Source organism: Ochotona princeps, chromosome 10, assembly GCF_030435755.1.
Source record: "Ochotona princeps isolate mOchPri1 chromosome 10, mOchPri1.hap1, whole genome shotgun sequence".
NCBI lineage: Eukaryota > Metazoa > Chordata > Mammalia > Lagomorpha > Ochotonidae > Ochotona > Ochotona princeps.
In genome coordinates, this window is record NC_080841.1 from 2,000,118 (window position 1) to 2,012,231 (window position 12,114).

At 45.9% G+C, this 12,114-nt stretch overlaps 1 protein-coding gene across 1 annotated transcript in view; it reads left to right on the top strand.

Moving 5' to 3' along the window:
* HMCN1 (hemicentin 1) overlaps window positions 1-12,114 on the top strand; it is a 366,339-nt gene that overhangs the window by 131,744 nt on the left and 222,481 nt on the right. The window contains exons 7-10 of the mRNA XM_036495278.2: window positions 3,116-3,236; window positions 5,293-5,556; window positions 6,937-7,081; window positions 10,782-10,903. Coding sequence (XP_036351171.2) covers window positions 3,116-3,236; window positions 5,293-5,556; window positions 6,937-7,081; window positions 10,782-10,903 — 652 coding nt within the window. The remainder of the gene's footprint in view (window positions 1-3,115; window positions 3,237-5,292; window positions 5,557-6,936; window positions 7,082-10,781; window positions 10,904-12,114) is intronic.

Genomic DNA, 12,114 nt, shown 5'->3' on the forward strand with positions numbered 1-12,114 from the left:
TAATGTATGAACGTTGTAATGTCTAGAAAAACCAAATGAATTGTTGATAAATCTAGCATTAGCTGCTCTTTGTGTATTCTAAGGAAAAATATCAGTACCAGGCAATTGGATCATTTATTAAAGCTACAGATATGAAATGCCTATTCATTAATATTCTGTGGGTGGTGAATGTGATATAGTTACTGCCCTGAAGAGACCATGCATATAGGCAGGTGTTCTAGGCCTTGACCCCTCTCATCTAGGGAGCAGTACGTCCATCCTTCTGTGGCACAGCTGACCAGGGAGCTAAGAGCCAGGGCTCAGAGGAGCTCTCCATGGTACTGAACAATGTGCTGCTCCAACCCTTCCCTCTTTCTGATCTTGGGTCACAGCCACCTGTTTGTAGTTTTAGGATGTCTGCATGCAGCTAGGAGTAGCCTCACCTTTGAGAGACTCTTGATAGCCTCGTGTCTGGTCACATGCAGCTGGCTGTTTCTGACACAGATCCTGCCACATCTGTCCGAGTGCCACATTCCTGGCTCGTGGAAGTAGTGAAACTCAGCATGTGCTTCTAATGTTATTCTGATATTATTAGATTGACTTTGAAACACAGCTCCTAGAATTCCTAACCCATATTGACTCCTTCAAGTATTTAGTGTAGAAAAATGCCCCCTGGTACTCTTGCCCCTTTCCTGCCCCCAGATCTCCCTGTTCTGATTGCCAAAGCTGTGGGGTCAGTTGGCCGCATGCAGGAGCGATGCTTCAAGTTGTCTGAGGACAGGAGCTTTGGTGGACCATTTCCTGATTTTAATATAAAACGCGGTTGAATCTACACAATGGAAAAGATTAAGTAGAAAAATGTCAGAACAGTGAATTTATATATAAAACGGTAATAACGTGGCTGAAATATTTTGGAAGGGATGGGAAGACAAAGAAAGAACTGTCACTGGGCCGCCTCTTAGCTCAACCCAGTTACAGAAATATCTGAATTACTTTGGCCCTGCCAAGGTCATGATATCATTTTGATTCTTCTGCAGTCCCACCTGTTCACAGCTTGTGAGAATACAGAAGCCTCTCCCAATGCTCTGCAACCTCCAGAACATTTGTTTTCTCACAGGCTCTGTCTCCTGCTGACTTGTGTGTTGGTTTCTCTGAACACTTTGTGTTTTAATGCATGACATAACCCAGCCACACAAAAGCCATCCATAGCATGTTTTGAGTTCAGGAGGTCTACCCATGCCTCTGGGGGTGCCTGCGCCCTTCTCTCTTCTTGCCCCATCCTCAGTGTCTGCCTGCTGTCTCCTCTGGGTAGCTGCAGCTTTGGGACATGATTCTCATTGTGTGGCAGAGGTGTTGAGTGTGTTTCAGCCTTTACGCTTAGCACAGCCAGGCCCACTGAGGTGGCCATGGGGAATGCTGAGGCAGCTGGTGCTTTGAGACCTCTTGATCTGTGAAATGAGGGCATGCTGACCCAGGGAATCCTGTGTGGTTTGCAGAGCTCTAGAGGTGCCTCTTCTGTGGAACTGTCTGATTGTGTGACAGTGTGTCCTGTTGTGGCTCTTATGCCCAAGTGTGCACCTTCTTGTTATTGAGATTGGAATCAGTGTGATGTCTCATTGTCATGTTAGGCCTTTTCTCGCTTTCCTGTCCAATAAATGCTGGAATTTTAGAGTCATTTTCTTTTTTGATGGAATCTTGGTGATTGGTGCAATTAATTCCTGTGAATATTGGTATTAGATCTATAGATAATTTTTTTTTAAATACAGATTGTTCTGCTTCACTGACTAGAAATTCTGATGGACTCCATCTAGCCTGGAGGTCAGCAGTTTGCATTTTTTAACAAAGCAACCAAGAGTTTTCTGGAGGGAAACTGTGGCTATAGGCGTAGAGACAGGTTTTGGGAATGCTGCAGGTGTGTCTGTAGGTAGAGGTATAGCTGCTGTTGTAGGCACAGGCTATCTTATAAGTGTGTGTGAAGACGCAGGTGTATCTGTAGGTGTGGGTATAATTGTAGGATACAGCTGTAGGTATATGTGAAAGTACATGTGTAGGTACAGGCGTGTCTAAAGTACAGGTTTTGGTGTAGCATAGGCACAGCTGTAGATACAGATGTGTATATAGCTTTAAGTGTAGTTATAACTGTCAGTGATCCTGAGATCCTGCCTTGGGAGAGACTGTGATAGAATCTCATTCCACCTTGCCTTAGTCTGAGCTTTGGAGTAAACCCACTGCTACATTAGCAGAGACTTTGAACTGGGCCAAGCAGCGCAACAATTGGGTGCCTTGATTTCCTTATCTGTACAGTGGCAATAATGATGATATCTCCCTTAGAAGGTTGCAGTGAGGATTTAATAAATCAGTGTATTTAAAGGGCCCGGGCATAGAGGATGTGTCCAGTGAATGTGAATGTTGTTATGTCATTCGGTGGCCTTAATCCAAGTACTTTATTGCTCATGCATAGTCACTTCAGTGCTTAGTTGATCATTTCATGTGGAGCCCAGCATCCCCTTTAGGAAGTTGTAAGTGACTGGTAGATCTTTGCTGCGTCTGTGTATTTTTAGTAATGCTGATGGCATCTGTTAACTGTTTCTGTTTTCCGTTCGTGTTCCTCAGTGGTCATGGGGTCTTAGTACAAATCCTGTTTCGCTCAACATCTTCAATCTGAGGACTGTGTGCACTTGCTAGAGCACTGCTGAGCTGAGCAAGCAGGCTGGCAGAAGAGTGGAGAACAGGCAGCTCTTGTAGCTGCCTTGGCTGAAAGAAATGCTTTTCTGAATTGAAGCTGGTGGTATTTGTGGGAGAAGCTGTGGTCCTGCCTTCACTGTAGTGGTGTTTGCTGGCCATCTGCCTGTGACCAGCGGTGAATAAGACACAGGCTTATGCCCTCATGGAGCCTTGACTGACACATGTCAAGTTTGTCTGTCAGTGTCTAAATACTTGCATCTTTGTGTGTTTCTGAGTTGTGTTTTAGAGTGGTCCTCATGAGGGGGATATGGTCTGAAGCTTGCAGTAGAAGTGTAGACTCACAGTTGAGAACCTTAACTGAACACCCTGCAGTTTCCTGTGTCGACTAGCTTGTGGTGTGAGCAGCATCCTGGAGCTGTTGCTGATCAGGTGTGCTACTCGACATTTTCAGACCTCCAGCAGTGGAAGGCACTCCGTGCGCATCTCCGGCCTCAGCGCTCTGGATTTCCGAGCTGGCTTTGCCCGAAAGCCCACCCTGGACTTCACCCAGACGGCCAGCAGGCCAGTGCAAGGTGTGTATGTGTGTGGTGGCTAGTGGTGTAGTAGTTACACAAGCAGAAAATGTCTAAGGCTGTGTTATAATTCTGCAGTATCCTGGACAGTGAGAAACAAGGCATTGTTACTGTGAAAAGGACCATCCTGTTGGCTAGTCCATTTCCCAATGGGCAGAATCCCCCCAGGGCTTACGGAGTTAAAGTTCTTGGGCCCCCCAGTGTGAGGTGGGCCCCAGAATACATACTTGGGTGTATTTCCAGTGTTACTCAATGATTTTGAGAAGTAGTAACCTCGTTCTTGAGATGTTTTTCTTACTAAAATCCGTAAAGACCTTGTGTGGCTGAAATGTAGATCCATGGGTCTCTATGCTCAGAGACAAAATAACTGCCAATTTTTGAAACTTACGCTTCCTCATTTTTACTCCGAACCAGATGTAGCATATTGTATCACCAGTTGTCTAGAACATATAGCTTTTGGGAATATTTTTGATAGAAATGTATTTGGACACATCATCATGTTTGTAAGAACATCACATCATTTCTGTTACTTCAGCTGGCTCTTCAGAGCAACGGTCTTGCTCATAATCAAAATGCCCAATGTTTAGCTGTCTTTATATTCTGTTTACCTCATCCTATTCATATATTAAAATTTGTAGTCTTTGTTTTAAGTATTTATTTGAAAGGCAGAATTGCAAAGAGAGAAAAGCAGTGACAAAGATAACCTCCATCTACGGTTCACTCCCCAGGTGGTCATAAAGGATAGAGCTGGGAGATCTCCTGTGCGGGTGCCGGGGCCTAAGCCCACGGGCCAGCCTCTGGGAGATTCCCTGTGCGGGTGCCGGGGCCTAAGCCCACGGGCCAGCCTCTGGGAGATTCCCTGTGCGGGTGCCGGGGCCTAAGTCCACGGGCCAGCCTCTGGGAGATTCCCTGTGCGGGTGCCGGGGCCTAAGCCCACGGGCCAGCCTCTGGGAGATTCCCTGTGCGGGTGCCGGGGCCTAAGCCCACGGGCCAGCCTCTGGGAGATTCCCTGTGCTGGTGCCGGGGCCTAAGCCCACGGGCCAGCCTCTAGCACTTTCCAGGTGCCTGAAGAGAGAATTAGGTAAGAAACAGAGCAGTTCGGACACAGATTGGTGCCCGTATGGAATGCTGTAAGTGCAGGCAGTGGCTTTACCTGCTATCCCACAGTTCTGGCTGAATTTGTAGTCTTTTGTTTAATGTTTTTATTTATATAAAGTGAATAAATATGCACTTCACAATACAGAATTAGGAACATAGTACCATCCCCAGTGCCCACATTCCTCACCCACCCTCTCCTCCTCTTTCTTTCTTTTTTAAATTTTGACAATATCATACTTTGATTTCATTTTGCTAAGGTTTAACATTCCCATTGGAAAAGGTTTCAACAAACAGCAAGTATAAATAAAGCAAAATCACTATTCTCAAGGGTGTAGACACAGGCTTTAAGCAATAATCAGATCTTGAGATGTTAATCTTGCTCATATCAATTATATTTTTTGTACTTTGCATATTAATTAACAGCACTCGAACATATTTGCGTTTTTTGAGTCTTATTTCACTGACCATAATGATTTCCAGTGCAGCCACTTTGTTGCAGAAGACAGGATTTCATTCATTTTTATGGATAGGTAGTACTCTGTGGTGTGCATTTACATGTTTTCTGATCCAGTTGACGCCTACATTGATTCTGTGTCTTAGCTGTTGTGAAAATTTATCATCTCAGAGTCAAGGAGAGGGCTCAGTCATGCTGTGACTTTTTTTTTTTTACTGTCAGTGTCTAGAAGGATACAGAAAAGTAAATCTTTAAAATATTTGTGTAATATAACATCATTAACCCATTTATAGCTTTCCTTTGAATCAACATAGTTATAATGCTGTAAAATCATAGCATTCCCTACGTTTCTCTGGTCTTGCGTAAGCTGTGGTTTCATGTAGAAACGACTCCTCCACTTGTCCACAGCTGGTAGGTAATCTTTGGGACTCATCCTGACTTTGAATGTGTTTGTAATGCAGTGACATCTTAACTGTCAGTGGTAACAGGGTCTCTCCCTTGTAGGAATACCCACCTATGTGCTGCTGAACACTTCGGGACTCTCTGTTCCTGCAAGAGTAGATCACCTGGAACTTCTGAGTATCTCGGGCAGCTCTCTAATGACCCTTCCTGTGAAATACTACCCAGACCGAAAGCCGTATGGCATATGGAATGTTTCTGACTTTATCCCGCCCGATGAAGCCTTCTTTCTCAAGGTCGCAGGCTATGATAAGGATGACTACCTCTTCCAGAGAGTGTCGAGTGTTTCCTTTTCCAGCATTGTCCCAGGTGAGCTGACATTTTCCGCACCACTGGAATGGTGGTAGCTTGGGGTGGTGGTGGTGGGTGGTGGGTGGGTAGTGGGTGGGTGTGGTCCCATGGGAGAAGAATGGACTGAAATCAGGAGTGATTTCTTTCAGTTACAGTTATTACTGTTCCACCAGATTAGGAATACTTCACGCTTAGGTGAGCTGTGTCTGTCTTCAGTGGCACCTCTAAGAGGTCATGTGAAGTCTCATGGCTGTAGAACTGAGTGTTTTGATTACTTTACTCAAGATCACACTTGAACTGAGAAATTCTGGTACCCCCCCCCCACCCCTCCTTCCCCTGCAAGTCTGAGTGCAAGTGTTTGAACTGTGTGAATTAACGAAATGTTTAAATTTTGTATTCCATAAGCAATATTTCATTATAAATAACTAATGATCACTGGTTATTGAAGGTAGTTACTTAGATGTTGCTGTTAGCGACAGAGCTCACTGGTGGAGGAATGTTTAGACACATCAGCTGGCACTCCATTGTGCCTGTACCAGAACTGTTTCTGCAGGCTCATGACGAGTCTGACCAAGTTTTTACTTGACTGTGGACTGAAAAAGAACTGCAGGATTGCTTCTGAAATTGTTCTGTTGGGTAGGGGGTTGACATCTGCCATGAGCAAAGGTTCAGGTGACTCCATGGCTATTGAAAGCTCCTGTTTATTAGGGGGAAATGGTGAGACTAGAACCAACCTTACTATTCCCTCATGTATACTAATTCAGGTTAGTTGCCTTGGCTGCTAAACTGGATGTCGTAAAATAGGTGGCCTCTTAAAAATCATTTTTGGTTTTTTCATCTTTTTATTGACGTATTTATTTATCTGATTGACATATAGAGAGGAAGAGGTAGGGGGGAGGAGGGAGACAGAGTGTGTGAGAGAGAGTAATCTATCCACTGGTTCACACTCCAGATGACTGAAACAGCAGGAGCTGAGCCAGTCCTGAGTGGGAGTTAAGAAATCCTCGGTCTCCCATGTGGCGCAGAGGCCCAAGTGTTTGGGCTGTCTTCCACTGCTTTCCCAGGTACATTAGCAAGGAGCTGGATTGCAAGTGGAGTTTTAGGACTTGAACCCGTGTGCAGATGGAATGTTGTTGCCACAGGCAGTGGCTTTATTAGCTACATTGATCACCATGTCTGTTTTTTCCCATCTTAATGGTTTAGAAACTACCATGTTTAAAATCAGTGGAATCTCAGATGCAATTAATACCATACCAAGGGGCCATGGAGATAGCAGGAATGCGTCGGCTTTGGGCCAGTGCTTTGAGTTGATGAGAATGCATGTACACAGCTTTTGAGTGGAGGAGTAGGAATTTTCCCACCTCCCCATGACCTGGTGTGTGCCCTTCTGTTCTGCAGATGCTCCTAAAGTCACGATGCCCAGGAAGAGCCCAGGGTACTATCTGCAGCCAGGCCGGATCCCCTGCTCCGTGGAGAGTCTGTTGCCCTTCACCGTGAGCTTCGTCAGGAACGGCGTCACTCTCGGCATAGAACAGAACTTAAAGTGTGTAAATGTTTCCAGCCGTGGTCGCTTGTAACATGACTCTCGTAAATACAAGTCTGAGTAGATGCTTAATTTAACTTGCTTTTTCACTTACTCACTCTGTAGCCGTGGAAGATAGCAATAAACCAAGTAATCTCACACATGTGCCTTTGCAAGGCTGGGAGAGCAATGGAGAGAACAGACAACAGCTGATAGATGTAACAGAGTACATTTTATAGACTCCGTGTCATGTATTTGAGGATACTCTATTAAGTGAAAAATAATAGTGTTACATCCCAGACCTTGAAGGGCTGTCTTGCCAAGAAGAGAGCCTGCGGTGTTAGCGTTCTTAGCTTCAGAGGAAAATGTCTTGGATTTGGAAGTATGTGATGCATGTCACAGAAAACAACAAGAGTAATTGCGATGGGAGGTGAGGTGCTTGTGAGTTTGGGAAGTGTAAAGGAGGCCTGAACAAGTGTGACCAAGGGATGGACTGAGTGGATGTTCAGGGAGGAGCAGGTGAGAATGCCCGCAGGCTCAAGTCGGCCAGGTGTGTGGAAGCTAAGGCAGGAAAGAGGTCAGTATGGATGTAGCCCGGAAATGCAGGGGTGGTGAGCAGGCTGCAGGGGCCACGCCCTGGCTGACTACTCACACGGCAGTTGGCAGGGGCAGCGGGCAGGAGAAAAGGTCAGGCAGGAGGGTCACGCCCTGGCTGACTGCCTCACATGGCAGCTGGCAGAATGGGAGGGGACACCAGATTTCCTAATGAAGTCAGGTGACTTTTTTTTTCAAGAATCTACGTATTTAATTGAAATCTACGTATTTAATTGAGAAAGAGAATGCTTCTGTCCACTGGGTCACTTCCCAAATAGTTGCAATGGCCTGGGCTGAGACAAGCCTGTCAGTAGCCAGTAATTCCATCAAGGGCAGCAGGGTTCTAAGCATTTGGGCTGTCTTTCTCTGCTTTCCCAAGGCCATTAACAGAGAGCTGGATTGAAAGGGGGAGCAGCCAGGACATAAATGGAGCTCGGCTAGGGTGCCAACATGGCAGGTGGCAGCTTAACCCACTGCACCACGATACCAGACCTATCATGTGATTTTTTAAGATAAATATGAATGTAAGGTGCTTTAGAACATTCAAGGGAAAACAAAATTGAAAGGTAATTTTAGTGCAAACAATATTGGCATTCATACATATTTTTAATTAATTAATTATCGTGAAAGAGACAAACTACTGTTTCTCACCCTGGTTGCCTGCAATAGCCAGAAACATGGAGCTTGGAACATAGTCCAGGTCTGTCAAGCAGGTAGTAGGCATGCGACCAGGGCCACCATGTTCCCCCACCTGGCAGGGGGCACGCCAGGAGGAAGCTGGACTCGGTGGTGGAGCTGGGCCTGGAACATGTCCATCCAACCAGCATTCTGCCCGTCGCACCCAGCACTCGCTCTCCATGAACTTCTAGAAATACCTTTGCTGGACAAGGAAGTGGTTTCTGCGAACTGTTGGTTTCTAACCTACTCCAAAATCAACTGCGTTTGGGGGCAGATGTTAGGGCTCACTTTCCAGATGTTTACATAGGAATTCACTCATAACGTAATGTCTTAAAGATGTGAGCTATTTGACAGTCTTAGCTTACACAGCCCATTTAGGGGCAGTTATTTTGAGCAAAAACTTATGGCCGAAGTGTTCATCATAGCTTTAGAGAATGTTCCATTCTTTCAGAGCACAAACTGCAATGCTCACCACTTTTTACATAATACATCTTGGTGATTTACTGAGCTGCGCGGTGAGTGGCCGGGAACACAGCTGAGCGGGCTGTCAAATGACGAAGCTGTGGAACTGACTGATGGGGTCTGCTTATTCTGTTTCATGTTTAAATAGTAACCATTTCAAAGGCGCTGAAGAATCTTTATAAACATAAGTGCATTAATTCCACACAATTCCTGGGAGGTAAGCCACAGGCATCTCTTTGCTCATTTTTCCAGCTCGTGGCCCAGAGATACAGCCTGCCTTGCTGACATGTGTTAAGCCCTTTGGCAGTGAGAGGCTGGAGATGAAATTAGCCTTGGTGATGATAGATTGACATTCTCCTCTCCGGTCTGCCCTCCATCTCACGATGTGGAGCGTGTGACCGTGTGACTTCATTTTGGTTTGTCAGTCATTTGGTCACCAGGGGAAGGTAGAGGGTCAGCATGTGTTAGCAGCTGGACACATTTCTCTGTGACATGCGCTTTTCTCTCTTCCGAAGTCCACCCATCCAAAGCTGCTCCTTGCAGCCATGCAGTGCTTAGGTTAGCTGAGAAGGCCGCACGGGAAGGACTGCCCATGAGGAAGCGCGGAGCAAGCAGAGTCAGAGGACAGTGTTTGAGCGTTAGTGTACCTGTGGACACTCGTTACACCTTTCTGGAATTCTACTTTTATTTTTTTTAATATATTTTTATTTTGAATTTGGAATTATGTGGTACAATTTCGTATAGGCTGGGATTTCGCCACCCCCAAACTCCCACCCCCCGCCGACAGATTTTCCCTATTTTACTACAATAGTGTAGATCTTTGTAAGGAACCATAATTTCATTAGTCTCTTATTTTTAAGATGAAGGATTGGGGATAGACACTTTCAAAAGTGTCTGAATTCAGGTTTAGTTTTTTTTTTTTTTCTTATTTGAGAGAAGGAGGAGGAGGGAGGAAGAAAGAGTGAGAGAAAGGTCTCGCATTTACTTGTTCACTCGCAGATGCGCACGACGGCCCCAGCTGGAGCTGGAGCAGCTTGGTGGAGGCCTCCGTGGGTGTCAGGGACCCAGTCTCCTGGGCCGTCGCCGCTGCTCTCCAGGGTCTGCATGGGGCATTGAAGTGTGGCTCTGCGCCCCTCGGGTGGGAGTGGGGAGGGCGCGTGACTGGCACTGGGCTCCTGCCTCCCTGTGCCTTGAGGGCACGGAGAGCCAGACGTACAGGAGAATGATGCTGGCACGTGGTCTCTACTGTGTTTGGAACAGTGACCATTTTTACAGATTTGTAAGACTATTTGAAACATGAATTACATACATAGAACTAAGACGTTTTCAGGAAATGAGAAATACCGTGAAAACTGTTAGAGAACACAGAATAAATATTTGTGAAATAAATTGATACATCTTTTGAAACCTAAATGAAAAATTATAAAACTTTTTTTCTGTTTCCACTGTGTATGTAGATCAGGCGACATAGATTTTAGTTCCGCGTGGAGCTTACAGTCTCTTCTGTGACAGAAAACTAAGAAGCATTTATCTCCTTCAGATGAAACATTACATTTCTTACCTTCAGACATGTGAATTACCTGGCTTTGATTCTTTGAGCAAGATCCCCTTGAACATGACCAAAACTGAGTAAAGACAGAGGAGAGAAGGTTCCTTTATCCTTGTCTCATAAAGTTCATGGAAAATCTTACTTACCTTGGAGTGCCATGTTCAGTGATCTTTCTCAAGGCCTCCAGTGGTTTGACACAGCAATAAAACATTTCCCTAAATTTGCAGTCTTCGTAAGTTGTTGGTTTTGTTGTATCTTTCGTTCAGAGTGCAGAGAACAGTGCAGCTTCCTCGTTAAAGCAGAAATGGCGCCATTTGAAGTCACAAGCTCTGCTGTGTCATTTCTTGTTCCTTGGGAGTGCCTGTCCTACAAGAACTTGAATGTGTCCTCAAGTTCTTTCTACCGTCCCTGACAAGATTTCTCTCTCCCCACCCCCAGAGAACCTGCCACTGTGACCTGGGATATTGAGCAGGTCACGTTGGCTGACGAAGGCCCCTACGAATGCATCGCGGTGAGCAGCGCGGGCACTGGGCGGGCACAGACGTTTTTGGACGTGTCAGGTAACTATCGCCCGGGTCGAGGTGCGGCTCCGGAAGACAGACATTGGCTGTCCAGTGGGCTCTGCAGCTGACTCTGTAGTGACTTTGTTGTCGTCCATCTTCCACTGGACTGTACACTCTGCTTCTCTGCACCCCTTGGCCCACTCCTTAAGGCTTCAGTGTCTGATTTCCCTATCAATGGAATGAGGTTCCTGACAGGGCAGACTGGGAAGGCGTCAAGACGCTGGTGATGTGTGAAGTGCCTGGAGACAGCCCGTCCTGTGGAGGCGCTTAGTAGCCAGGAGGCATGGCTGTGGCTTTTGTCTTTGACACTGCTGAAGGAGATGAAGGGCTTTTGCGTTGGCCATGCTGCCTGTAGCTCAGAAGAACCTAGTGGAACAGTGAGCTCCTCTGATAACAGCCAGGGCGGGCTTGCCTCCCTCTTCTGTGTCATCAGGAGCAGAGCATGGTTCTGAATGGGTTCTGACACTTGGACTGGGCACACCCGGCTTCCTTGGCTGCAGAGTAGGTCCTCAGAACGGCCAAGCAATGTGAGTGCTCATGTTCGCAGGGGCAGGAGGCAGGGTGGCTGTTACTTTGTAAGGTAAAATACGTCTAAGTCAGTTCTTCCTCTCACCTCTCTGAATTCTTCAGCAGATTGTTGAATTCAGTCAGGGATCAGGGTTATACCACTTATTCAGCATATATTTATAATGTGTTGGGAAATCCATTTTGAACAAACTATTTTCTCTGGGCCTGTGGGCTGGTGCTGCTTGTGTTCAGTAGTGACCAGTTCTAAGCCCGGTCCGACAGCTGCTGAATCAGTGACGCTTGAATTGGCCTTTGCAATTGGTATGCATTTTCTTGAGACAAATTTGAGACAAAAACAGCCTTGTGATTAGAGCAAAACTCAGAAGGCTGGAGTTTGATTTGTTTGTTGCTGGTAAGTCCAAGCCGAACTTTAAAACAGGTGTGTTAAGCCAGGGAAGCATGTTCTTCCAGTAGAACCATTTGTATTCTCTTATTCTTAGGAAAATAAGCTTGCTTTCTGAAATAATTCAGCAAGTTGACATGCATCACACACTATTCATTATTTTTCATCTTTAGTCATTCTGAGAGGCGCTGGCGTTACGTCAACATTCCTCTGCTTCGGGGAAAACACACACTCGGGCTCTTGAATATTTTCCCAGGATTATTAATTAGGAGAAGGACTTCAGGGAAAGCGGACCAAA